The sequence below is a fragment of the Histomonas meleagridis genome (genome assembly GCF_020186115.1).
Source record: "Histomonas meleagridis strain 2922-C6/04-10x chromosome Unknown contig_35, whole genome shotgun sequence".
Classification (NCBI taxonomy): Eukaryota; Parabasalia; order Tritrichomonadida; family Dientamoebidae; genus Histomonas; species Histomonas meleagridis.
Window position 1 is genome coordinate 234,549 of NW_027150878.1, and position 27,631 is coordinate 262,179.

Sequence of the window (27,631 nt, forward strand, 5' to 3'; positions counted from 1 at the left end):
ATTAAATTCTTTTGTAAATATATCTTTTAATGAAAGAAGATCATCAAATATTTCAGGACTTGTATTTAATAAAACAAATTCTCGAATATTTGACGATAACTTCATAAAAATCATTTTCCAATTTAATGGAATTTTACAAATTTTTATTTTATTTTCGTCTTGTGCAAGTGAAAAAGCTTTTTCAACAATATCTTTAAGAAGATTTTCATCACAATTCTCAATCATTCTTAATAAGTTATTATTGTTATTATGAAGTGCAGAAATAATAATAACCATTGATATGAATAATACATATTTTTCTTTATCTTTCATCAATGTTGAAATACAAAACTCGAAAAATTCGGGAAATATATCATAAGGTATATCAACTAAAGGATAAGGAGCAAAAATTACTGACGTCAAAGGAAGTGTTTGAAATTTAAATTCTTTCGGTAACATTAATATTTCGATTCCATTGGAGAAATGAAAACAACCTTGAAATTCCGAAAGATAATTTTTCGTTATAATAATATAACTATTATCTTTTTGTAAAAACAACATCGAAGGTTGATTAATTGAATAAATATATTTTATGTTCCTTTGATTAATCATTTTTTGTGGATATGAACAAACATAACCGTCGAAAAAATGTAAAACAATTCCAAATATTGAACTAAGTAAAGCATTTTGGATTTGGCCATTAGCAGTTTGTGTTGTTATACTATAAAAAAGATTATTTGTAACTTGATGAAAATCTTTTTCTTTTTGATGTTTCCGGAATTTTAATATCGAAAAACGTGTATGACATGAAACGATTATATCATTTTTATTCGAATTTATTTTATGAATAGAATGTGGAAATGGCATTGAATATATTTCATTAAGTTGGAAATCAAATATTTTCATTTGATATTCATCATTAGAAAATGTAAATACTAATAAATATTTCTTAATAAAATAAATACTTTTGATGACTTGTTTAATATCTTTGCTGATATAAGCTTCTTTTTGTTGCAAAACAATTGTACTAAGTGAAGAAATCGCATATAAATAATTACTGGAATTGTATTCTACAAATGAGATTGGATAAAAAGTACCATTATAATCGATAATGTTAGAATTACCAATTGGTATAACTTTAGATGATGTAAATGCATATTCTGTCCTCAAATGTGCAAGTTCAATAACACAAATTTGATTTTCTTTGTTAATAAAATAAACCCCATGGATCAAATCACAATAATCAAATGATGTTACATTAATCAAATCTGGAATATGTGTAATATGAACAGAATTTGATAAAAAATCAAAAAAAGTGACAGCGCCATCACTTTGAACGATACAAAGAACTTGATGATTGCAAATCCATTTTAGGTATGTAACAACATTAATATTGGAAGAGTCAGTGGATGGAGGAGAAATTAATGTGGGCTTTGAATTTGGAAGATTGGAATTCATAATAACAACACTCCCATTTGTTAAAGATGCTGCAATGAGATTATATGTAGGATTCGGATCAATAAGAGTAGGATCACTGATTGAAAAAAATGTAAACATAAGCTTTGTCTGTGATTGAATGGATTTACGTGGGATTGTGATGAAACATGGTTTATTACTAAGAATGGTAGCAAGAACTTGTTTGCTTGGAATAAACACTGATGTGCTTGGCCCACTATCTCCAAAATTCAATAGATATTGAGATGGAAGAACTCGACAATCATTTGAAACAAAAACAATTGAAGAATTGGCAAGGAATAAACCTAGAGCATTGTGAGCTGAAAATGTAGAGGTAATTAAAACATTTGGTATGTGAAGTGATTTAATTGTATTCGGATCTGAAAGATTTGAAATAAAAATTGCACCAACTTTACTTCCAAATGAAATTGTACTGGAGTTTATCCATTGAACCCAATGGTTATACCCATGTTCTTTAATTGAATCTTCTTTCCGAACAATTTCTGTTATTAAATCATGTTTGAATTTAAGTGAATCCCTAATTATAACTCTATCTTTTTGTAAATAAGCAATGTAAATCCCATTTGGAGATGTTTTCATGGTGATTGGATTTTCTGATATTTCTGTGTTTCGCACATCGAAAGGCACAAAAACATCCATTTAGATAAAGACGATAAAAACCGAAATAAGAATAAATCCAAATAATGCGTTAAAGCAAGATTTGGAAATTTTAAATTTGTTTAACATATAATTTTTAAACTAGATGAGTAGTGTATAAAAAGCAGTGTACGTTACGATAACCAACTTTTTCGATAATCATTTCCCACATTTATCCAAACTTATTAGAAGTCAAATATTATATGCATCTTTTGTTTTTTTTTAACAAAGGATTTAAAAATATGTTTAAACTTTTTTTAAAAAGTCGACTCAAAATGACTCAGTTTTTATATATATTTCTTCAAAAAGTTCATGACGAAAAATAATTTCATAGAAGCAAAAATTACCTATAGATTGCAATGATATTCCCCCGAATTTCATACATCGAAAAAGGTTAAATATTTTATATAGACAACACCTATACAACTGACCCACATATATGAAATAAAAATTATTCAAATCAAAAAGGAAGTAAAATGATAAATTCGCATATGAATCAGCAACATGTTCATTGTATGATAAGTAATAATATAAAACACGAAGGGAGTGAAATATTTTATCAGAAAAATCAAACAACATAAATTATTTATTACAATATGTTTCATTCAGTGATTGTATGGATAACATTCGCATAAACTTTAAGCATACTATTCCTTCAAAATAGTATTTATTTGCCATTCTTCAACGAACTTCAATGATAATAATAAAAGAAATCTTTCAAAGATACAACATATTATAATTGATAATGTTGGAAAGCTTGAAAGTAATGAATTCAGAGATTGGCCTTTATTAACATCAGCTATAATTAGAGAATCAGTTGAATTTAAAAATAGTGGAGCATTTTTATCATGTAAATAATTAGAATATGTACAATTTCCAGAAAATTCAGTGAATGGAATCGGAGATACTGCATTTTCTGAATATATTTCATTAATTAATACTACAATTCTTTTTGATTAATGCATTTTAAAAATGTACAGGACTTGCAAAAATAACTTTAGATGTAGGTGTACGTACACAAACAATTTGTTCTTATGCATTCAGAAGATGTTCAAAACTTATGAATATTTATATACCAAGTTCTGTTTCTTCAATTGGAAATCCATTTTTATTGGTGAAAATATTAATGATATTGGTACTTATGCATTTGGTAATTATACATCACTTAAATGTATTATTTTAATGGAGAAATTTCACCAGAAAAACAAAATGATTCATTTATTAATAATGTGACATTAGTTACGACATTAGAAACATATCAAAACATTTGGAAATATGAATATTATTAAGAGAACAATACTTGACGAATGTCTCCCCCCAACACGCACATTCACACAAAGTGATACATTATAGTGTACTTGAGTTATATTTAGTAAAAATATAAATACAATTTCATTGATAACATTTAAATCAACTCATAGTTATATAGCGACAAATGTCGTTTATTTCGATTACACTGTTATATATATTTAATCTTATATTAGATATTATTCTGACTTTTATAAATTAGTTGTAACTGATTATGATAATACGCCAAAAGATAATTCGATATCAAATGGATTGTTAATTAGAATGATATGCTGCGCTATTGTGATAGTCTTGATAATTGTCGGATTTATAATGTTTATGTTCAAAAGAAATAAGAAACAACGAAAGCAAAATCGTTGTCAAATAATAATACGTCATCATATATGGGAGGAAATCACAAAGATGTGAACAATGAATTTAAAAGTTTGATAATGGAAGATGAGGACCAATGGATTTGAGTATAAATAAAATATGTTGAATATTTATATGTTTTAATTATATTAATTAATCAATGTTTATCGTGAAAAGAAATTACTAATTTTTTATGAAATATAATTAAATTTTTCTTTTCTTATTCATCAATGAAAATGAGTGAAGATTATATTGTATATACATTACATTAAATATATTGAAATATGGTAATAAATATTTATATGGTCACCATTGTTCTTAACTACCTCTTTTAGGCGTTGGGGCATAAAATTTATCAGATTTGTCATTTTAAATATATTTTAATATACATTAAAAAGTGCAATTTAATTCCCACCACGAAATATTTTATTTCATCTTTTTCTTCATATTTTGGAGTTTCATTGACCATTAAAGAACGACCAGATTAAAGATATTTCGAATTCACTACACAGAATTTATATTGCTTTTTCAATTTGACATCATTGATATGCGAAAAACGATGAAAAAGTTAATAAGCTGCCGGTATAAATTCAATCCTCTTTCCATTTTTGATTTCCAGCTTATATGTCTTTTTGATGACATCAATAATCAATGAAGTTTTTGTACAAAATTCTATAATGAGACTTTTTTTTGGTTTGGTTTACTGACAATGATAGGGTCTATCATTTCACTTATATTAGAATGTTAGACAGTTAATACATAAAGATGAAAATTATATCATTGTTTTAGTTAAAGAACAAAATATTTCATGATTTATCATATTCGAAACAAATTTCAATGGATTTTTTATTCATGAGCCAAATTACGCATCTTAAGGTGTTTTTTGTTTGGGATGAATACAATCAAATGGAATACATATACCATTATTACCAACCATATATTCACAAACACTAGTTTTTTGTTTTTTAGGAATGGAATCAATCCTTAATAAAGAGAGGTCCTCTCTAAAGGCATAACTATGAATATCACCTAAAGTTTGAATGTTTGATAAAGATAAATTATTCAATACTGGTAATTACCTTGTGTGTTTCATTAATCTCAAATATTTCCAAAAAATCTCTGAGATTATTTCAATCATATGGCATGATTATTATTGCAATTCTTCTAATAATATCACCATATTGTAAATCAAATGTAGAGCATATCCTCCTTTTGACAAAACATATTCTTTCAAGTGAACTTTTTTAAAACTATTCACTTCATTTTTATGAACAATTTGAAGAATATTGAAAGTAGAAATTCTTAACTCTGACGAGAGTACTGAGAAAATTTTCATTGGACATATAGAAGCACCTAAATGATGAATTGTTTCATGAATTGCTTCATAATGAATGACAGAATGATGGCGTGTTGGCTTAATAAAAGTTGTTCGTCTATGGTATTTTTAGCTTCTTCTTCATCGAGACGACGGTTCGGAGTTGGGAGATTGAACTTCGCTTCTGTCATCCATTTATATATTGTGAATGACTTGTAGGCATTCTCACCAAACTTCATTTTAAGTATGTCTGAAATTTGTTGATGATTGCACTCTTGTTTTTATAGATTAATGATGATATCCTTTCGACTCATATTTTTTTTCACCACTAACGGTCGTCGTACGAAATTCGAAAACACATTTCCTCAATATATAATAAAAATCATAAAATAATATAAAGATAATTTATTAAAGAATTCTTTGATATAACGCGATTTTACTGATTTCTTTTATGCATCGAGATTCTACGGAAAAGTGGGACACCCTATATATATAAAATAACTCCATAAGCTTGGGAACAAATACCTAATCTCTATGATTCTCAAAATGAAGATGAACTTGAACTGATTTATATCTAACAAATAAATAGGCATTAATCCAATTTTCACACTTTTAATGAATTTATAATAAGCGACCGTTAATATAAGCCATCTATCGTACTTCTGTCATTTTGAAGGCACACCTTTGAATGCATTCAAAAACAAACAACAATTCCTTAAATAAAGTTGATGTTATTTTCTTGTTTACTCCAAGTTGATATTAACTTTTGTTACTTTGAATTCATTATCCTTGGCAAGAACATCGCTGTATTGAACAAATGGATGAGCTTCTGGTTCCTTCTGCTCCCATTGATCTGGTGTTAAGAATGAATATGTTGCCTCAATTGCTTTATATGTAGCAACAAGGAAGTTAGCTGATGTCTTTGTGTTACCAATTGATGATGTGAAAAGATCTTCAAAGCCGGCCATAGCTAAGAGCTTCTTGGCAACTGAGCCGGCAACAATACCTGAACCACGTGGGGCTGGGATAAGTCTGACGCGAACAGATCCACATTTACCAGTAACTGTACTTGGAACAGTATGTGGTTGACCAATTTTATTACCCCAGTAACCACGACGAACAGGAAGAATAGAAAGCTTAGCATAGATTAAAGCACCTTTGATGGCATTTGCAACTTCTGCAGATGTTTTAATACCAAGACCAACATGTCCATCATAATCACCGACTGCAACGACTGCCTTAAAGCGTGTGCGTTGTCCGGCACGTGTTTGTTTCTGAACAGGCATGATTTTCATAACCTCATCCTTTAAGTTATCACCCAAGAGTGCATCAATAATTTCTGGTTCCTTAATTGGCATAGCATGAAGGTAAATTTGTTCGATTGATGTGATACGACCAGAAGCAACTAAACGTCCTAATTTTGTCTTTGGTTGCCACTTATCTTTTCCACCTCTGTTTTGTGCATTACGTTGTGGGCGTTCACGTTGTTGGCGTCCTCGCATTCCGCCTTGGCGCCTTTCAGTTCCATTTTGTTTTGGGACTTGTTCAGACATAGCAAGAAAGGTTCGACCAAACCGTTTTTGGTGCACCCCATACGTTTAAATTAAACACATAAAAAGTGATAAATTAACGTCTTTTTTCCCATTTAACACAATCTGAGTGTTATTATTTGATTAATATAAAAAAGAAATATTCATTAAACTTTATAAAGAACAATTAAAATGATTTTTTTTGTCCAAAAATATTACTACATCAAATAAAAATATGAAAATATGAAATTTCAAATAAACTTATCAGCAAAATTCGTTTGAGAAAGACTTTCTTGAAATAAAAATGTACATAATATATTTAAATAAATTGTATATGTTGTTAATTTATGAATTTTATGAGAAATTATAAAGAAGTGAATGATTTCAAAAAATTGATGATTTTTCAAAAAACATATTTTAAACCTTCCATAATTATATATGTTAGCCTACATTCATTGTAAATTCTTTTTGACTTATACAAAAATCTTGAAAATCATTAGACATTTAAAAAAACTCAAAATTTCGTTTTCTAAAACAATGCTTCAAACATCTTTCATTAAAAATTTATTTTTCTAATCTACGCAATTATGAGAGAAAAAAAATTAATATTTTTCCTTATACAAAATTCATTAAGATAAAATTCTTTAAAAAACAATTTTTATTTATTAAAAGCATATATAATTTTAATCCATTATGAAATATGTTCCATTTTGTTTTTGTTTTTGATCCTTCACAGAGTTATATTTGTTAACTCTTGTAAAGTTACCATTTGAATCTGTTCTCATTGTTACCTCCAAACTTCTCAAGAAATAATTTAAACCTGTCACTAAGCTTTGTGGTCTTTTAGCCACAGTTTCCTCATTAGGTATTCCATCGAACACTATTACATTATTTGCCAAATAACTTGCCATCATTAAATCATGTTCTACTATAAAAGCCATTTTCCCACAATTTACAATAAAACTTTTTATTATTTTTGATGCTATAATACGTTGATCCACATTCAAATAAGGAGAAATCTCATCAATTAAATATAAATCAGCTTTTTTTCCGAACGCAAGTGCAATTGCAACACAATGTAGTTCATTACCACTCAATTTCCTCACTTTTTTATTCATTAAATCTTTAATATTAAGTGGCACTATAACCATTTCATCAAATGATTTTTGTCCAAATGATTCAGGTATTTTAGTTTGAAGTAATTCATTTACAGTTCCTTCGAATCTTGGAATGAATTTTTGTGGCTTATAAGAAACAGAAATTTCAGGAATTTGAAACTCTTGTTCATTAGGTTTTAATCTATTAGCTAACAACCGAATAAATGTCGTTTTGCCTATTCCATTTCTTCCTATTAAAACAATTATTTCTCCGCTGCTTAATTTTCCTCGTTCAATTTCAAGTTTGAAATCCCCAATTTCATATCGCATGTTTGGATATGTGAAACTCAGATCAGATTTAACAGGATTTAAATCATTCTCAATTGGTATCATGTTTGAAAAAAGAGTATTTATTCCATTACGAATAGTTAATGGTTCCGAAATGATTCCATAAGCATTTGGAATGCCATATAAAACAGAGACAAAATCACTCATATATTCAACCATAGCAATATCATTATCTGTAGTAATTACATAATCGCCTTCACTAAGGCAATTACGAATTATACGTGAAACTCGAAAAATCCAAAAAATATCAAGGAATAATGATGGGGAATCAAATAAATATACATTAGTTTTTTGAATACATACAAAAGCAATACTAACGCGTTGAAATTCGCCTCCTGAAATCATAGAAAAGTCGCGTGGAAGTAATGGTTCAAGATTTAATTCTTTAATTATTTCATTGAGTATGTTTCGACTATCTCTTGATTTGAGTATGTCACCTATTTTTTGATCAGATATTTTGGAAAATTGATAAAAGTATTGGGGTTTAAGAAGAAAGCGCATTTGTCCATTGACTAAATTGGTGAAATATGTTTGTGCATTAGTACCATTAAATTTATGGATTACATCTGCCATGCTTGGACGCTTTTTGTCATCAAATATACCGAAATTTGGTTTGACTTTATTGGAAATAATATGGAGTGCAGTTGACTTCCCGATGCCACGAGGACCAACAAGACTAAGAACGCGCTTGTATATAGGTTGGGGAAAATGACATAGCATAAACCCATTTTTTCCATAACGATGAATTGTTTCTGATTTCAAGGAATAAGGAATTTTTATAATGTTGATGGCATGAAGTGGACATGATCGAGCACAAATTTCGCATCCATTGCATGACATTTCGTTGATCGAAATGTTTTGATCAGTTGCAATGCAGGATTTATTACTACAAACTTTAGTGCATTTAAGTTTGCATTTGTTAATCTTGCATTTATCTTCATCAATAATAATAGCTGTGTAGAAATTTTCCATCCCTGGGGATTCAATTAACGTTTTTTTCCTCATGCAATGGAAACAAACTTATTGCATAAATAAAATTTGGATTTTCATCAATGACACATAAAGTCAAATATGGATTAATGTTCTTGAACATAAGTCCACAACTAATTTATATTATTTCAAATATAATTTCATTTTAAAATAATACATTTCATCCAATATTATGATCATTTCTCACCCGTTATTACTGTCTATGCAAAGCAGACCTATGAAAATTTTGTTATTCAGCTTCAATTGGCGAATCACGTGATTTTGTCTTTTGTTTCACCTTAACCGCAATTTTAAGTTCAATTAGCGCTGGTCTGACAGAAATTTGAGAGGATTTTGCGGTGTCTTTTCAAAAAGTCATAGTCAATTTTATGAAGATAATAGAGTTTCGCATTATTCTCCCAACAAATGTGCCTCAATACCAAATTGGAAATCTTTACATGTGTGCACAACGTACTCGCGAAGAATCTGGTGGTGGTGAAGGAATCGAAATTTTGAAAAATGAACCATACAATGATTGGAATGGTGAAAGTGGACAATTCACACACAAAGTACTACACTTCAAATCAAGGATTCCAGCTTTTATCCGCTGGGCAATACCTGATAAGTATCTTCATGTTCATGAAACATCTCATAATGGTTATCCACATTTTCATACTGAATACCATATCCCAGGTCAAGATGATTGGTTTTATATGTTGGTTGAATCACAGCACATCCCTTATACAAGAGATACACCAATTCCTGACAATTTAATGAACTTAAAACCAGAAGAGCTTGCTATGCGTAAAGTTTGTTACTTAGATATTGTTAATTCCAATCCAAAGCCACAAAAGAAAGAATGGGATATGCATAATTTTGTTTGTCCAGAAGCTGAAATCACTACTCCACTCTCAACACCCAAAAATACAAGAGATGAGACAAAGCCACCCGAATGGACTGAGACATATCCTGGTACAATGATGGTCTGTGTCAAGATTGTCAAGATTATGTTCAAGTGGAAGGGCCTCCAAACTGCAGTTGAAAAGCTTGCAACAGATTCTGTTTTCCATGACGTATTCCTTGACTCACACCGTGCATTGATGAGATGGGCTGATAAATGGTTCCCAATGAATATGGAACAAATAAGAGCAATGGAGCAAGAACTCCAAGATGAACAAAAAACTCAAAAGTTCGATCAAGAATAAATAGTCAATTTCAAGATCAAATTTAACTTTACTTAATGAAACTGAAATATGCTCTGTGAGGATTTAAGGATGTTTGAAATAAACTTGTTCAATAAAGCGATTTGATAATTATCATATGCCGAAATTAATTAAACAAAATGCTTTTGTAAACCTGTGATTTTATTCAAAAACATCTTAAAATATATAAAAATTTGATTAAATTTGATTCTTCTCCTCAGAATTTTTGGTGAAATATCCTTTGCGAATTCATACCCATTGATTGTACAAGCAGGAAGAGTTGTGAATGAATATTTAAGTATTTTTATGCATACTGATTAATTTCCTTATAGTTGGATACCCTCAAGTCACCGAAATTATTAATTTTTTTTTGATAAAACAAGAAATTTCTTTTTGAACATGGGCCAAAGAAAATTAAAAATTTGATTACCGATTTAAATGATTTCATTGTAATATTTCAAAATGTTGTCAGTTCCCATTCCAAACATTATTACCAACAATGCTTGATATCAAAAGGAAATATATCGGAATTAATTAACATTTGGAAAACATTTTTAATGCATTTGAAATCAGATGAAGTCGCTAATGCTTTCGGTAATGCGCTTTGTATGAAATTAATTGATTTTTTGGCAGTAAATGTATATTTTTTACCAATGGAATTCCATGGTTAGAGAGGCATTGCAATTCACTTGCTTGCATATGCAAATGGAAATAATGAAGTTGCACAAGAAATAGCAAAACATCAAAATGTTTTATTTTTATTTCATTAATGTTTCTGTAAAATATTAATAAATTATTTATGTTCATTACATTTTTTTCGCTTTCATATTATCTATTAATAATATTAATAATATTTTTTTATATATTTATTTTGTGAATTTTTCATTTTCATGAAATTAATGTTGAAATTCTTACTTTCATTACATCGATTGATGTGTATTTGTATCTTTTAATGTAGATTTCCTGCAGAAATAAATAATGAAAGCCACAATTACTATAAGAATTATCGCAATCACAGGATCAACAATTATATATGTTTTTTTTGAACCAGATTTTTCTTCTTTTTCAGGGGCTTCTGGATTATCTTCATAGTAATTCTCAGAGTATTCATCAGAGTTCAGCTCTTCAAATGTAAATCCGGTTGTATAAACTGGTGTACTCTCTTTTGGTGTTGTTTTGGTAGGAGATTGTGTATGAAGTTCTTCATAAATAATCGGACCATAGTCTTCATCAGCTTCTTATAATTCAACAATTGTTACTTTAAATGGGTTAAACAAATGAAATTCAATATAACTATGGCACCTTAAATGCCCCTCAAAAATTATGCATATCAAATCATATGGATCTTTGGTTACTACAAAGTGAGTTGCTGGAGGGAACATCATTGTGTTTGAATCTTTCTTATTTATATCCTTGATTATTTTCAAATTCCTTTTTGTAGTAATGTTAAATATTATAGGTACATCACGATTACAAACTGATTCAAAAGAAGAGTGAACTAATGTAAATGATCTTGTTGAAACATGAGTATTCTTCTTATATAGTGTTGAGGTAGAATCTTTAGAAGGTTTGTAAACAGTTGTAAATCCTGCTTTTGCTAATCTATCAAATCCTCTTTTAAAACTATAAAATGTGCACTTAAAATAATCAGTGATATTCCCATTGAAAAGTTCATTATCGAAGCTTGAAGTAAGTTTTGGATAAAATAAGTAATCATGAATTATTTTAGCTTCATCGTAATTTATAGGATCTGAAGGATTTTTTGACAACGATTTTAGTTTTTCCAAATCATTAAATACTTGTTTAAACCAATTATTTTTCATAAATATCTAATGGAACAAAGCTTGATACTTAATTAAGTACACATTGTTTTAGAGCACTAGGATCTTGTAAATTTGGTGAAATGGCATGTAAACTATATGCTTTATTCTGATTTTCTGGAAAGAAACCTTGTGATTCTAGAGTACAAATTTCTAAAATATTAAAGAATAAATACATTAAAAATAAGTGCTTTATAATGAATAATTTATTTATGTTAACATAAAATTTATATATATAAAGGTTTAAATACATCAAACCAAATAGTATGAAAACAAAATAAATAATCGGTTATGGGACCGATACCACATAACTGGGCTCGTGAAGGAAGACGCAGCTGATATAGCTGGGTTTATCGAGCCAATGCTGGCAATAATCCCGAGCCAGAGACCATCCGCAGAAGAACTGCTTTTCTCTCCATGGTTGAATAAGATTTGATATAATAAAACAACTTGGTGTTATTGCTCAATAACAATTTATAATTTATTGATTTTTTAATGTGTTTAATATGTTTCGTATTATATATTCATTATTCGGTGATGAATTCCTATAAACTGAAGTCATAGAAATTTGACTGCAAGAACAAAATTAAAAAAATGGGACTCCGCGGACTCGAACCACGTACCTCACGATCTTCAGTCGTGTGCTCTCCCAGGTGAGCTAGAGTCCCTGTTGACTTTCACAAAAAAAAGTGCTTGTATTGAATATAGCCATCAATTAATGATGTAATTGACATGTTTATCTTCATTAACTTGAAAAACACATTAATTATTGAAATAATATCATTAACTTATAAAACTAAAATATCATAATCATTTATAATATGTCTGATTTTTGTGAAAGATATAATAAATAATGTATGAAAAAATATTAAGAATATATATATATATATATAAATCGAGAAAACATCAAACATTTCTAATAAACAAATACTATAAAAAATCCAAAAATTGTTTAATAAATGACAACAAATTTTATATATAATAACATTAAGAAAAATTCATTTTTGCTTGATGAAGCCATTCGAAAATTTTTGGGAATAAAGCGGCGACACTTTTATCCACTTCGTTGACTATTAATTTTCCTGCTTGTTTCTCAGTCAAATCCAAGTGTAATCTATCCAACAAAATTGCAGCAATTTTTGTATCTTCATTTGGCAAATGAGGCAATTCAGCTTCTCTCATCAAAGCTATTAGACAACAAATTTCGTCTGCTTTTCTTCGAATTGCGTTATAAACCACTGCGCAATATCTTAAGAACTTTGTGTAACCTATAGTTTGTTTATCCTCTTTCGAATCGAAAGCAGCGATCATTTCAGGTATAACACGGACGGCGCAAGGCAAAGGCTTTGGGTCTTGTCCGAACAAATATCCATAATCGACGTGGAAAAAGTTTCCATTCGAAGTCATTAACAAATTGTCGAGATGTCGATCTCCTACGCCTAAAACATATGAAATTACGGTATACGCTGCCGAACTTTTAATGAATCGATCTCGACATTCTTCTTTATTCTCTTGGTCGAAGAATTCCTCCAAATTTCCATTCGTTTGTTCAAGGACTTTAGATATCGCTTTAGCTCCGACTACAAATTCACATAAACCAAATTCACGTGAAATAGGAACAACGGAATAAGGTGTTAAATACATATCGATATTAAATCGCTTTAAGTTTTCATCAATGAAACGTATTGTAGTTAAGGCTAATGCATCTTGACGCATATCATCTCCGACTTTTAATATCGCAGAATATACATTTCCATTTTTATCTAAAAAGTCTAATTTTATAGGCTGAAGTGATGAACCAAAGACAATGATATTATCGATTGATACCTTTTCTACAACAAATGATGGACATAAAGGTAAACGAAATGGACGTTCAAATGTAATGTTTGAAAGTGAACTTCGAACATAATTCAGTTTGTTCTCTTTACCATTAATACTTTTAACGCCATTAATTATTTCTTTTAACAACATAATTTGTTTCTTACCATTATGAAGTTCTTTAAATAATGGCTCACAGCCGGGATATGTTTTCCATTTATGATATATTCGTTTGACATCATTTTCTCGTTTGGATTTATCAGATTCGACATGAAATGCCCAATATGCAGCTACTGCAAATTCGGGATCATTTAAACTTGTTTGAACCATAAAATCAAATGCGGATTGTGATGGTATTGATTGTTCAACTATGAATGATGCTAAATTTAAGACTTCGTCATGTGATGCTTTTGTTAATGATGTCATTACATATCGATCAATAATGTTTTGTGGTGTCTTTTTGACACGTGATGGAGATAATAGGAAAAGTGCTAATGTAATTGGTAATGTTAATTTGGTGGAAAATGAATTTAATTCAACATCCATGTATAAGAGCTTTAATAAGCCGGATGGATACTTAGAAGTGAATTCTTTATAACGTTTTAATAGTTCACGTTCATCTGGTGATGAATTGGAAAAATCAATGATCGGTCGATGAATAATAGATTTTAATTGATTAATACGAGGATACGGTGGCATAACAACAGACTTAAAAAGTCGTGTATGGTGAACATTTATCTTAGAGTTAGGACAACTATAACAATCAAAACTTCCTTTTAATAATGCAGAAAAAGTGTCAGTTACTGATTCAGAAAGTGAAATTATATCACCATGAAAAGTAGATGACTCATTAGAAGTTGTACGCTCTTTTGGAAAAACATCATTACTATTTGAATATGTGTTTGTAAAGGATGGTGATGGAATTCGTGGAAATGGTGGAAGAATATGAGGGAGATAAAATCGCATCAAATCACACATAACAGCACCAGAAGAATCAGTGGAGGTGGAACAATAAAGTGGAAATATATGTTCATCTGATATACTTGAACAGGTACCAACTGATATGGTTTGTGATGGGATACCTGGGATAGAATGAAGAAGCTCGATGGTAATGGAAAATTCTGGACGTGAAATTAGAGCTTTAGGATAATCTATTGTAAAATCAAATAATAAAATTTGATGGAATTGTGAGGATGATTGCTGAAAATCAAATGGAGAAACAATGTATTCATGAATGGTGGACCCAAGCATGGTTTTAAATTTAACTTCAAAACATGAAAGTGGATGATAAAGAATTCGATTATTATGTTCGTCATGAGACTGTTTTAGAAGCTTCTTATGAAATAAGATGAATGGGCCTATAATTGCGCGGAGTCTAACATCTGTGGTTTCTGAAACTTGATTGAAAATTATTGCATTTTTTTTCATGATTGCATGTTTTACTATAGGGTGGTCCAAAAAACGATAGAGAAATGGTGTTGTTCACAGATATCAACTCAGATAGCAAAAAGTGACACCTCTCAATTTTTTGAGTGCAAAGTGGGGGAAATTCAATTTCCCAATTCATATTTCAGTTGGGAGAAACATATTTCTCTTAATACAAATATCAAAAAAAATTGTTAATATTCATCAAATGCTAAATGGTGCATTGCACAATGGTGCTTTTTATGTTGTTTTAGCAAGGGTTCTCAAATTAGGAGATATAAATGGGGGGTTTGAAAACATTATCTCTTTAATCTTATTTTTGATTTCATCTATCTATAAGTGAAAATGCTTTGCGCCTAAATGTAACTGAGAATCAATGTACACAGTAAAATCATTTGCTATTAATATCATCTATTAAATTATTATCTTCATAGTTAAAAATGTTAACATTAAAATCATCTCCAACCAAATGAAACATTAAAGGTCTTCAGGATAAATTTTTAGTGAAAAACGAGATTTCCATAATAAGTTTTTTGCTGTTTTTGCAAATCATGTGCTTATGAATTACTGTATGAAGAAATTTTGTTTTAAAGATTTCCAAAACACAGTAAAAGTTAATGCTCGAAATTCTCAAAATTATGATCACCAAACTAAAAAAAATATATATCAAACAAAATTTACATAAATGACTTATATCTAAAGATTTTATCTCCTTCATTAGCCCAGTCCTGTTTTGTTATTTGAAATTGTTCAAAAACAGAAGTTGAAGCAAAAATTGATCCACCGACCCATGCACCATATTTTCTTTCAGGAGTCGCAATTACTTTCACTTTTTTCTTTACGATATTTCCGATATCATTTTCTATTCTTTCAGCCATTCCTTGGAACATTGTTGATCCTCCACTTATAACAATATTTGGAAGTAATTCTCGACATAAGAAATTATCACAACGATCTATTGATGTAGAAATAGAGTTACTAATACCAGTACCATTAATATTAATTAGTGAAGGATCAAATAAAACTTCAGGACCCAAATAACGTTCATTACCAATCATTAGCTGGCGACCGTTTGGAGGTTCATATGCTGTTGGCAAAGGATCAGGTTGCTCTACTGATGTACGCACATAACATAATTGCTCTTTAACTTCACGAACTGCATCATTGTCATTCTCTGACATGCCAATCTTTGTAAGAAGAGAACGTAGTTGGGAATCAACATCACAGCCGCCAATTAATGTGGTTACACGTGCATGCTCAAGGCCATAACTCTCAAAGATTGGTACAACATTTGTGACCCCATAACCACACTCGCATACAAGTCCTGTAACACTACCAGTAGAAATTAAAGAAAGAGTTGCTGAACTAATGAATGAGATGCTGGGAGAATAAAGTGTTTCAAGAAAATATTGTGTAAGATCTTCAAGTTGCTTCGAATCACAACCAGGCGGTTTTGTAAGTAATACATGATTAGAATCTCCTTTAATTCCAAGAGTTGAATAAATGTAACGAATGATTGATTCAAGTCCATTCATATCGCAAATAACAGATCGCTCGATTGGAGATCTGTAAAGTGAGTCTGAATATGGTTGTCCTGCTTCTCCAATAATAAATTCTGAACCTTTTGAATTTCTTTGTTTACGAAAAATAGTTGGAAATACTAAAGAAGGTGAATCACTTCCTGCGAATCCTGCTTTAACAAGACCAGATCCAAAGTCAATTACAAGTGTTAAATCAGAATTCATGACAATTCGTTTCCTAAAAATTGAATCAAATTTAATCGTCAATTGATGAATGTTCAAAAATCAAGCGATGTGCAAAAAATACCAACAGATTTAGAATCATGGAAACAATGTCATACAAAGCAGATTTCAACTTTAAGAAAAAAGTTATTAGTTTTAAATGATACTGAACTTTCATCTATTTTCTCAAATTGGGAAACACAAGTTAAAGAATTGTCAAGCAGTAGTCTACCAAATGATCAAATGGCATGCATACAATTAATTTCACAGCTTCAATACTTTCATAATTCATTTGATCAAACACAAAGATTATTTCCAATTCTAAAATCTTTTGCAGGCTCAAAGATTAGACTCATATGCCAGATTGCTGTTTATAATATTGTTCATTTAATGGATGAATCTTCTGATAATTTACCTTTTCTTAAAGAGATACTTGAAACAGCCAAACTTTATATAACCTCTAGTTACCGGAAGATCTATATTTATAATGCTCTACAAATATTACGTGAAGTAGGTCAATTTATTCCAACTGATGTTTTTAGTGTTACTCTTAGTCATTTCCCAGAAGTTTGGAGCTCTGTTTTATCTGAAGACAAAGAGCTTCGCGAAGTAGCTTATGATGTTGTAAAAATTCATATTCAATATGTCCCTTCACATACAGCCAATAACTTTGCAGATAGTCTCTTTATTGATTGTATCAATACTTTAAGTCATAAACAAAAAGAACAATATTGTGGTGCAATCATGGTATGTCAAATTATTTATAAACATTATCCAAATTCCATCAAAACAAAGCAACTTTTTGATAAACTATTCGAAGTTTTCAAAGTTAATAGTGATGTTGCTCATGCATCATGTGAATTATTTTTAGATATATTTAAATCAGATCCAAGTTATTTCACACCTAATTTCACCACTCGAATTGTCAGCACACTTGTTCCAATTATATTACAAACTCCTAAATCCGAATTAATTGAAATTTTGCGATCATTTGTTTTAGTTTTTGACAAATCTATTTTAGAAGTTAATTATATAATTGATTTTATTGGTGTTTTTTTAGCAGCATCTCATCAATGTAATAATGAAATATTTTCACTTTTATATACAATAATCAAAAAATATCCTGAAATCCCAATTCAACCAAAATTTTTTTCTAATGGTACACCATGTAAATATTATATAAAAGCATTAAAATATAAAAATTTATATACAAATGAAATCAAATCCAAATTCATTACATTTTTACAAGGAATTCAAAGTAATTCAACTGATCAAGAAAAAGAAACTTCTTTATTAATTATACAATATTTTGGTAATGATATTTATGATTTAAACACTATAATTGATAAAGTATTACAATTAAGTTATTCAAGTTCAACACAAATTCGTTTAACAGTCGTAAAAGCATTATCTACATTTAATAGTAAAAGATCAAAAGATGAATTAACAAAAATGGCATTATATGACTTATCTAAGTTTGTACGTATTTATGCAGTAAGGAATTTAAAAGCACCAATTCCACCTTCATTAATATCATCTTTATTATCAGATAAATCATTTAAGTTACGAAGAGTAGGAATACCATTAATAGCTGAAACAGCTCGAATTTGTCCATTTAATACAATTCCTATTATTGAATTATTTTGTAATAATAATATTCCTTCAGGAATTAATCAATTTAATTCATATTGTTCTAAAACTTGTTCATTATTACCTAAAGTTGCTAAATATTTTGTAGAATTTATGGATAGTTTCATCCCAAATATATTATGGGTTTGTTTATCATTTTTATTACCTGATAATTTAAATAATAATAATTTTACAAATCCTTTACAAGATTATGTTGATCAAATATTTTTAAAAATTAATTTTAAGAAAGAAATCGAATTTTCTGATAAAGATATTTATTTATATCGATTTTATCAAATCGAAAATGAAAAATGGACTGAGAAAAGAACAATTTCATTATTTAAAACTTTAGAAATTCTTTCAAATTATACAATTCCATTTTTAGATCAAATAATGCCAATTTATTTCCATGTTTTTTCTATAAAACTTCATGATTCGATATATTTTGCGGCAATAGAATCTTTAACAAAGATTGTAACATCAAAAGAAATTAAATTTAATGTTTTATCTAAATTCCCTAAACTTGGAACATGTTTAATACATTTATTAGGTAAGAAAAGTTGTTCTAATTCATTAATTACATCAATTTTAAAACTCGTAGGTAATTTAGGTATATCAAATCCTGATTTAATTGGAATAGATAATGAAAATAATACTGTTGAAAATATGTTTTCTACAAAGAATTCATATTTTTCGAATTTCATTTTGACTCAATTAACTCAAATGTTATCAAAAGAATCTTCTCCAAGTTTATTTGAAGCTATTTCTATAATATTTTATTATGAAGTTGATTATGCTATACCATTTTTAAAGCCTGTTTTAAATGGTTTTATTGATGCATTACAAATTAATGAAGATAAATCAACATTATTTAATGAATTAGAATTAATTATCATAAAATGTAATTCTCATATAGTACCATATCTTGATATATTAACACCAATTTTAAAGAATTATATTTATGATTTACAATGTTTAAGAGTTGCTTTAGCTTTATCATATTATTTAAATGAAGAATTTTCTAATGTATCTTCACAATTATATATTTTAATTTTCCATTATATAAATACTAAAGATTTAACATATTTTAAAACTTTAATACAATTTATAACATTTTCAATATATTTCCAACATCAAAGTTTTGATATTTATTTAGAATCTATTGAAAACAATTTTAGTAATTCAGATTTAGATAAATTAAATATAATTTTAATGTCATTAGTAATGTTAATTCAAACATATTCAACAGAAATTAATACGTCACGAATTACACAATTATGTTTATATTTATTATTAAATAATAATACACAATTAAATCAATTAAATAATTTGGTACAACTTTGTTATAGTTTAATTATTTATTGTAATGTACCTTTTTATGTATTTGAACAATTTTGTAAATATAATAACATTAAAATTGAAAATTTAGACAAATTTAATAAAATTAACTCAACAAATATTTCATTAGAACAATTTCCATTTGTTAAAAAAATACCATTAGAATTACAATTTGATCATTTAAATTATTTAACAAATTCAGTAATTTCAATAACTTCTGATATATTTAAAGAAGTACCTAATCCTGTTTATAATAATTCAGTACAATGGGTTGAAGATTTATGTGTAAGAGTTGTACAAAATTCTCCTCAACCTTCAATTAGAAGTTGTTTAAGTGTAATGAATCAATCATTATCATTTCGTAATGTATTATTAAATGTCGCATTTTTATCATGTTGGAAAGAAGCTTCACTTGAAGATCAAATTAAATTTTCAAAAAAAATCGAAATGATTTTAAAAGATTTCGAAAAGAAAGATCCAAATTTAATAAATTTAGCAGACTTCTTAATTAAAAGTGGTTATCCATTCCAAATTCCAGATGATTTATTAGCACAATCTTGTAGTTCTACAGCTTCTTCATTATTTTATTTACAAAGACATCATCAAGAACATCCTACAAATTTAAATACAATCGAAAGTTTATTAAAACTTAATTCAAGAATGGGACGATTTGAATCTGCTCGAGGTTTACTAACAGCTGTAAGTAATATTGTAAATCATGAAGATATAGGTAATTGGTTCACTGAATTAGGTGAATGGGATAAAGCATTAGAAATATATAAATCACAAAAAGAAAGTGATATCAATTGTTTTTTAAAGTGTTATGCACATTTAGAATTATGGGAAAATATTCGTCAAAACATTCATTCGTTTGATTTAATGAATGAAAAAGATAAACATAATAATGCAATATGGTTTGCATGGGCATTTTATCATTCACATGATTATGATAAAGTTAATCAATTCGTTTCATATATTAAAGATAATAATGACTTAAAATCAATTTTATTTCAAGCATTATTTTTAATATCTTCTGGTAAATATGATGAAGCAGAAAAATATATATTAAAAGGTTTTGATCAATTAACTAATGAAAGATATGTTTTTAATTTATCAAATGAAAATAAGGCATCGAAAATTCTTGTGTATTCTCAATATTTTATAGAGTTACAAGAAGTTTTAACAATGAAACAACATAAATTAAAAGAAGTACCAAAAGTTTGGCAATATCGATTACAAAATTTATCACGAGAAAGTGATGCATGGACAAAATTGATTGAAATTCGTTCATTAGTTTTATCTCCTGCAGAACATATTGATGCATATTTAAAGATGTTATCTATCTTAAGGAAAGAAAGAAAATGGGGTTTAATCGATGCTTATTATGCACGATTTTTTTCGGAACAAAAAACACCAGATATATTAATATCGCAATTAAAAATCAAATGGGAACATGGCGAAAAAGAAAAAGCAGAACATTTAATAGGTAATTTAAATTTAATATTAAATGTTCCTAATTTTAATATATTAAATCTTGATGAAGAATCTCAAAAACTTTTCTCGAATTTAAACGTTTCTAAATTAACGAAAAAACAAAAAGCTCGTTTATTAAGGATTCATGCGAATTGGAGATTCCAACTTAAAAAGAATGATCCAAATTCATTAAAAGAATTATGTGAAATATTTAATAAATCAATTTCTTTAATATCTAATGATTATAGAACTTGGGTCGGTTGGGCTTATGCTAATAGTTCCGTATTAAATTTAGTTTCAAAAGATAATCAACAATATGTATTAAATGCAATTCAAGGATTCTTAAAAGCAACACATTTAAATCAATCAAATTTCTTGGAATATCTTTGTCAAATGTTTTCCATCTTCTTTAGATATGGTGAAGATGTTCAATTCCCAAACGAAATTTCTAATGAAATGTTTAATTTACCTCCTCAAATTTTAATAGAAATTATCCCTCAAATTGTGGCACATATTGCAAGTAAAGGAACTTTCGTAAAACAAGCAGTGGCTCACATAATAGAAACTTTTGGCAAAGACCATTTTCAAGCGGTTTTTTACCCTTTAAACGTTTTATGTTTACTCGACGACGATGAAAAGTCAACGATAGCTTTATCGTTGATCGACCGTTTAAAAGTGAGCCATGAAAAAGAATATAGTGATTTATGTTTATTAGTAAATGGAATGAGGCGAACTGCTATATCAATCCATGAACAATGGCTAAATGCAATTGATCATATTTTTCATTCACCGAATAATTATGATTCTATAATTCGGACAATATCAAAATTGATTCAAATTAATCGAAACCCTAAATGTGAAAACGATAGGGAATTTGTTCATACATTTTCTCATTCATTACAAAAAATTAGTGTATTATTTGAACGATTTATAGCTAAAGATAAAACAACTATATCACAATTTTATGATGAACTTAAATCATTTCGACATAAATTAGAATGCAAATTAAAGAAGACTGATTTTATTCAATTAGAAAATTTCACATCCTCATTAAGTCATAAACGTAATTTCTTAATTGCAATACCAGGTACATATTCCGTCAACTTAAAATATCCACAATTATATTATATTGAGCCAGTTTTACAAGTATTATTTTCACAACAACGACCACGATGTGTTGTAATGGTTGATGATTCTGGTAATAAATGGAAATATTTACTTAAAGGTAATGAAGATTTACGCTTGGATAGTCGAATCATGCAATTATTTACCTTAATTAATTCCTTATTACAAAAATATCGATTTACATTAACACATTCATTAAGTGTTGTCCAATACTCAATTATACCATTTGCTCCAAATGTAGGATTTATTTCATGGGTAACAGGATCGGACACATTACAACAACTTGTAGTTGATTTCCGACAACATCGACGTATTCCACGAACACTTGAGCGAGATATCTCTAACAAAATCATTGGCGACATTTATAATTCATTAACAAGTATCCAACGTATTGAAATCTTTTATAAAATCAAGAAGCATACGAATGCTAATGAACTAAGAGAACTTTTATGGTTACGTTCACCAACTCCAACGATTTGGTTACAAAGAAATCATAACTTTACTGTGTCGACTGCTTTGATGTCTATGGCTGGTTATGTCATTGGTTTAGGAGATCGACATCCATCGAATATAATGATACAAAGACACACCGGACGTGTGATACATATCGACTTTGGAGATTCTTTCGAGGTGACAATGTCAAGAACTTTCTTCCCTGAAAGAGTTCCTTTCCGTATGACGCGAATGATACAGAACGCTTTGGACGGAGGCAGAGTCGAAGGTTTGTTCAGGAGATACTGCAAAGACGTAATGAGAGTACTACGAGAAAACCAAAGTTCAATAATCGCACAGTTGGAGGTGTTCATGCACGAGCCAATTTTCTCCGAAAGAAAAGTGATGAATGATAGTAAGAAGGTGCTGGATAGAGTCGCTGCGAAATTGGAAGGATTGGACCCTGTCGAAGAAGGTAATGAAAATTGTAGATTAAGAGTGGGAAAACAAGTGGATAAATTAATAGAAATAGCAAAAGACGAAAATTTGTATATTAGACATTACATGGGATGGTGCCCGTTTTGGTGAAATAATTGTTATTTGTTTTAATTTCATATTAAACAATCGGATTTTTTATGATTTTTGTAGCAGAAAATACAAAAAGATCGAGAGCTTGCACTTTAATCAAAATGTATTTCTATTCATTGTGATAAAAAATCACCAAGAGCACCACTAAAATGTGTTGTCATGCTATCCATCAACAAATGTTTTATCATTAAGGTGCTCATGCTTTGAATAATGAACGATCAAATCAAAATTGATTTATTGTCACTTTTTATGTGCTTTACCAAAAGTGATGTCTGGGAATGAAAAAGCAATCCAAGCACTAATTACTCTTTTAAGTCAACTTAATGACGGAATGTCAATATTGGAACATTTTGAGGAACAAAAAAGAATAGATCTATATACTAAACTTTCAGATATTGTTGAATCTTTCAAAAAATTGCAAATAATTTCACATGAAAATGTCACAGGATCTGTACCAACTGAGCTTATTGAACTCCTTGATGCAGGTGAGAACCCTGATGATTTTGCAAAAAAGATGGTTGAAGAATGTCAAAAAATTGCACAGAATATTGAAAAAAAGCAGAACTGGATGCAATATTTGAAAGACAACCTCGACGAGCTTATTTCATTAAATTTTCCAGATGTCACACCAGAATAAATAATATTTGAATATACCAAATAAACATAAAATTAAACATTTTTTAATGACCTAACCAATAAATCTCTTATGTTATAAAACGTTTACTTCGACTAATCGAACATATTTAATCCCAATCATTTGATTTATCTGAATCAACATCATATGGATTTTGGGGCATCTCATTGCTGTAGTCCATATTTGGTTGTGGCGTTGCAGCAGGAGCAGCATTGTCTTGTTGGATTGCTTGCATTTCGATTTCTTCTGGGGTTAATTCATGATGTGTGGTATCAAAGTGTGTACCTGTGTCATGTTGCCCTGTTTGGTTTTCTTGGCGTAAGTCATTTGGTTTAGACATAGATATGAAGCAACAATCACAAAAATTAAAGAAAAACACTATAAGTACTACAACAACAGAGACTGCAATTATTACTCCTGCATGTATGTATTGGTCTTTAAAATTAGGAACAACGTAATTTGTATTTGTTTGAACAACCCAATATGTTTCTGTTTGAGTATAATATGGGGAAAGATAATATGATTCAGTGTATGTACGGCTTATGGTGTCAGCAGTAGATATATTGACAATAGTAAAAGTACGAGTAGGTATATAAATATAACCTTGGGTATTTGTATATACTACAATCCATGCATCACTATTGTAAACGTCGTATTTAATGCTAGTGTTAGACTCACTTGATATGTTGTAAGTAGGAAAATGTACAAGATCTGGTGTTGCAAAGACTTCATTAGAGATAAATTCATTTAAATCAATTTCATGACTTCTTCCTTTAAGAGCGTTGAGAGATGAAATGCTAATTGGTGATTTTTGGGAAGAAGCGCAAAGAGAGATAAGGAAGCATAACATAACGGTTTATAATTTAACGGTTATTTGAGTGCAAAAGCAGTTATTTCTGAGAAATCAGCATGAGAAGCGTTATTATCATAAACGGCCTCCATATTTCACATAGCATGTCATATCAATGAACAATAATTTACCACCTTTTGTTGTAAAATTACTTCAAAAAAGAAATATACAAATAACACCAATCGAAAATGGAAAACAACCACGAAGGTTCCTAAACACAAAATCGCAAACAACATTAGACCAATCAATAGAAAATCTTATTCAATCAAGAACATATACAAACATATGTCGTTCATATGATAGTTTCCTTGGTGTCACATTCAAGGCACCTATGATTCTTCAACTTGATTTTATGCAATTCATTTTTCCTTTTTTTATACATCTTGCGTATCAACTTTATCAACTTCACAAAGATGATGATGCACGCAATTTCATTCAAAGGTATAAACATATTCAACCCACTCAATGTCATGAAGAAATTGATGAAATGTTAGCAAATGGGATCAACTATAAACCGCCTCACTTTGATATTCAAATGAATCATATGGCATTTGAAGATCTTATGCGTATCATTGAAAGTCGCAAGCAAGCACTTTTATCATTTATCATCACAACGTTTATCAACATTACCATATCACCAAACAATAACCATCCACTATTATATGTTGACATATGCAATTGGGGGTCAATGACTGAACCAATTCTTACGCCTATAGCAGAAAATGACATTTATATCAAACCAATGAGCGTTTTATTTCATCCCGAATTAACACTTCCACCATCAGTTACAAACGTTGACAGTTCTATATATCTTACACAAACACTTCCCGACGTATCACATGTTGTTGCATATAATCATAACAATCGAATTTCATATATGAAAGTTTCACTATGTTCACGCCTTGTAATCATAGGACGTGATTCAAGTGTTTGTTTAACCCCATTAGATAGTAACATACGATTATTTAATGATAAGCCTAACTCGCCATTAATATCACATTCGGGCCGAGTACTTAATGCAGACATAACACGTGATTCGCGCATGATAGTTTCATGTGGAACTGATTGCCAAATACGTGTAGCACATGTTGAAGCGTTTCGTCCTATAGCACATTATAAAATGCATGCAGAGCCTGTGGTAAGTGTTGCATGGGATAAACGAAATGAATTCTTTGCTGGCGCTTCACGTGATCGAACTATTTCATTATGGTCATTACGTTCGCCAAATGTTTTACGTTTGTTCATAGGCCATACATTACCTATTAACAAAGTGATTTTTTCACAAGATACTCGAAATATTATATCATGCGCAAATGATTTAACTATGAGAGTTTGGGATATCGCAAGTGGAAATCAAACAGCAATGTTTAGTTGCGGGAGATCTCCACCGATAGCGTTGGATGTAAGTCCAAATAATAATTTGGTCGCGTGCGGTTGTGAAAATGGTAATGTAATTTTATGGAGTATGGAAAAAGGTGTTAAAGTTTGGGATGTTAACGAGTTCGGTTCTCCTGTTTCAGACTTAAAGTTCACAAACGATGGATCGGTGCTGTTGGCAAGTTCAATATCAGGCGCTTTGTGCGCGTGGAATGTTCATGATAATAATAATAACAGCGAATGCGTATTGAAAACAGACGCAATTGCTTCAACTATAGATTCAATAACTGTGACAAATCGGAATTTGGTTTGTACAGCTGGAAGATCTATAAGAGGTGGAATAATAATATAATGTAATAAAGGTTTTTTATATAAAGTTCTGAATCATTACCACAATTTGAGAGATGTAGCGCTCAGGAAAATGTTATTGTAAATAATACCGGAAAAAATAACCAGTTTGCACATTCCCTAAATAATGATGCGAATGATCGAATTATTACAAAATGTCAAAATTTGCAAATTTTAATGATCTTTAAAATACTTGAGATACAAATATTCGACATTCTATGTAATATTGTTGACTTCTCCGAATATTAGTCAACACATACCACCGTTTCATGATAGATTTATTCTGAAATTGTTTTTGAGAACGATATGTGCTGATTGAGTGATTTTTATTCGTCCATTCATTCAAATTTGACTTCGAACCGCTTGAACATGTAAAAATATCAACTGATTGAGAAAAAAATTATTTATTTCTCACCTAAAATTTATTTTTTACCCAGTGCAAAAAATAAATCCATACTTTTATAAATTATTAGTTGTGCTTTTCTATATTTATTAATTTTAAAATTCTGAATGAAAATAATAATAATAATATGTTATTAGTGCATTCAAAAAGTCATGATACATTCAAAAAGCGAGCTTGCTATCACATTACTATAGACAATGTAGGTAGGTATATAATGCGGTCGGGAATGATCACGAGGACCCTAGGGGACCCGCCCCCGGCGGGTCCCCTAGGGTCCTCGTGATCATTCCCGACCTTAAGTTTTCACTCGGGGGATTGGAGGGGTCTGAGGCCTCCGGAGGTGCCCTTCGGACCCCTCCGGAGGCCTCAGACCCCTCCAATCCCCCGAGTGTGCTCGCTCCGCTCGCAACAAAAATCGA

The 27,631-nt window shown here is 29.5% G+C and overlaps 7 protein-coding genes across 7 annotated transcripts; 3 read left to right on the top strand and 4 right to left on the bottom strand.

Moving 5' to 3' along the window:
* Positions 1–5,808: 5,808 nt before the first annotated feature.
* On the bottom strand, positions 5,809–6,618 carry GO595_005547 (40S ribosomal protein S2-4; the record flags this gene model as incomplete). The annotated part of the gene is made up of 1 exon (XM_067918802.1): positions 5,809–6,618. One exon carries the CDS (start codon positions 6,616–6,618, stop codon positions 5,809–5,811), a length of 810 nt encoding a protein of 269 aa, XP_067774343.1.
* A 2,779-nt stretch (positions 6,619–9,397) lies between these two features.
* Positions 9,398–10,213, top strand: GO595_005548 (Phosphatidylinositol transfer protein; the record flags this gene model as incomplete). The annotated part of the gene is made up of 1 exon (XM_067918803.1): positions 9,398–10,213. One exon carries the CDS (start codon positions 9,398–9,400, stop codon positions 10,211–10,213), a length of 816 nt encoding a protein of 271 aa, XP_067774344.1.
* A 2,804-nt stretch (positions 10,214–13,017) lies between these two features.
* Positions 13,018–15,099, bottom strand: GO595_005549 (phosphatidylinositol 3-kinase, root isoform; the record flags this gene model as incomplete). Its single annotated transcript, XM_067918804.1, has 1 exon — positions 13,018–15,099. One exon carries the CDS (start codon positions 15,097–15,099, stop codon positions 13,018–13,020), a length of 2,082 nt encoding a protein of 693 aa, XP_067774345.1.
* An 851-nt stretch (positions 15,100–15,950) lies between these two features.
* Positions 15,951–17,018, bottom strand: GO595_005550 (actin 1; the record flags this gene model as incomplete). The annotated part of the gene is made up of 1 exon (XM_067918805.1): positions 15,951–17,018. The coding sequence occupies one exon, from the start codon at positions 17,016–17,018 to the stop codon at positions 15,951–15,953; it is 1,068 nt and encodes a 355-aa protein (XP_067774346.1).
* A 5,619-nt stretch (positions 17,019–22,637) lies between these two features.
* Positions 22,638–23,600, top strand: GO595_005551 (PIKK family atypical protein kinase; the record flags this gene model as incomplete). Its single annotated transcript, XM_067918806.1, has 1 exon — positions 22,638–23,600. The coding sequence occupies one exon, from the start codon at positions 22,638–22,640 to the stop codon at positions 23,598–23,600; it is 963 nt and encodes a 320-aa protein (XP_067774347.1).
* A 743-nt stretch (positions 23,601–24,343) lies between these two features.
* GO595_005552 (uncharacterized protein) lies at positions 24,344–25,084 on the bottom strand (the record flags this gene model as incomplete). The annotated part of the gene is made up of 1 exon (XM_067918807.1): positions 24,344–25,084. The coding sequence occupies one exon, from the start codon at positions 25,082–25,084 to the stop codon at positions 24,344–24,346; it is 741 nt and encodes a 246-aa protein (XP_067774348.1).
* A 562-nt stretch (positions 25,085–25,646) lies between these two features.
* Positions 25,647–27,511, top strand: GO595_005553 (Transcription initiation factor TFIID subunit 5; the record flags this gene model as incomplete). Its single annotated transcript, XM_067918808.1, has 2 exons — positions 25,647–26,750; positions 27,485–27,511. 2 exons carry the CDS (start codon positions 25,647–25,649, stop codon positions 27,509–27,511), a joined length of 1,131 nt encoding a protein of 376 aa, XP_067774349.1.
* Positions 27,512–27,631: the final 120 nt, after the last annotated feature.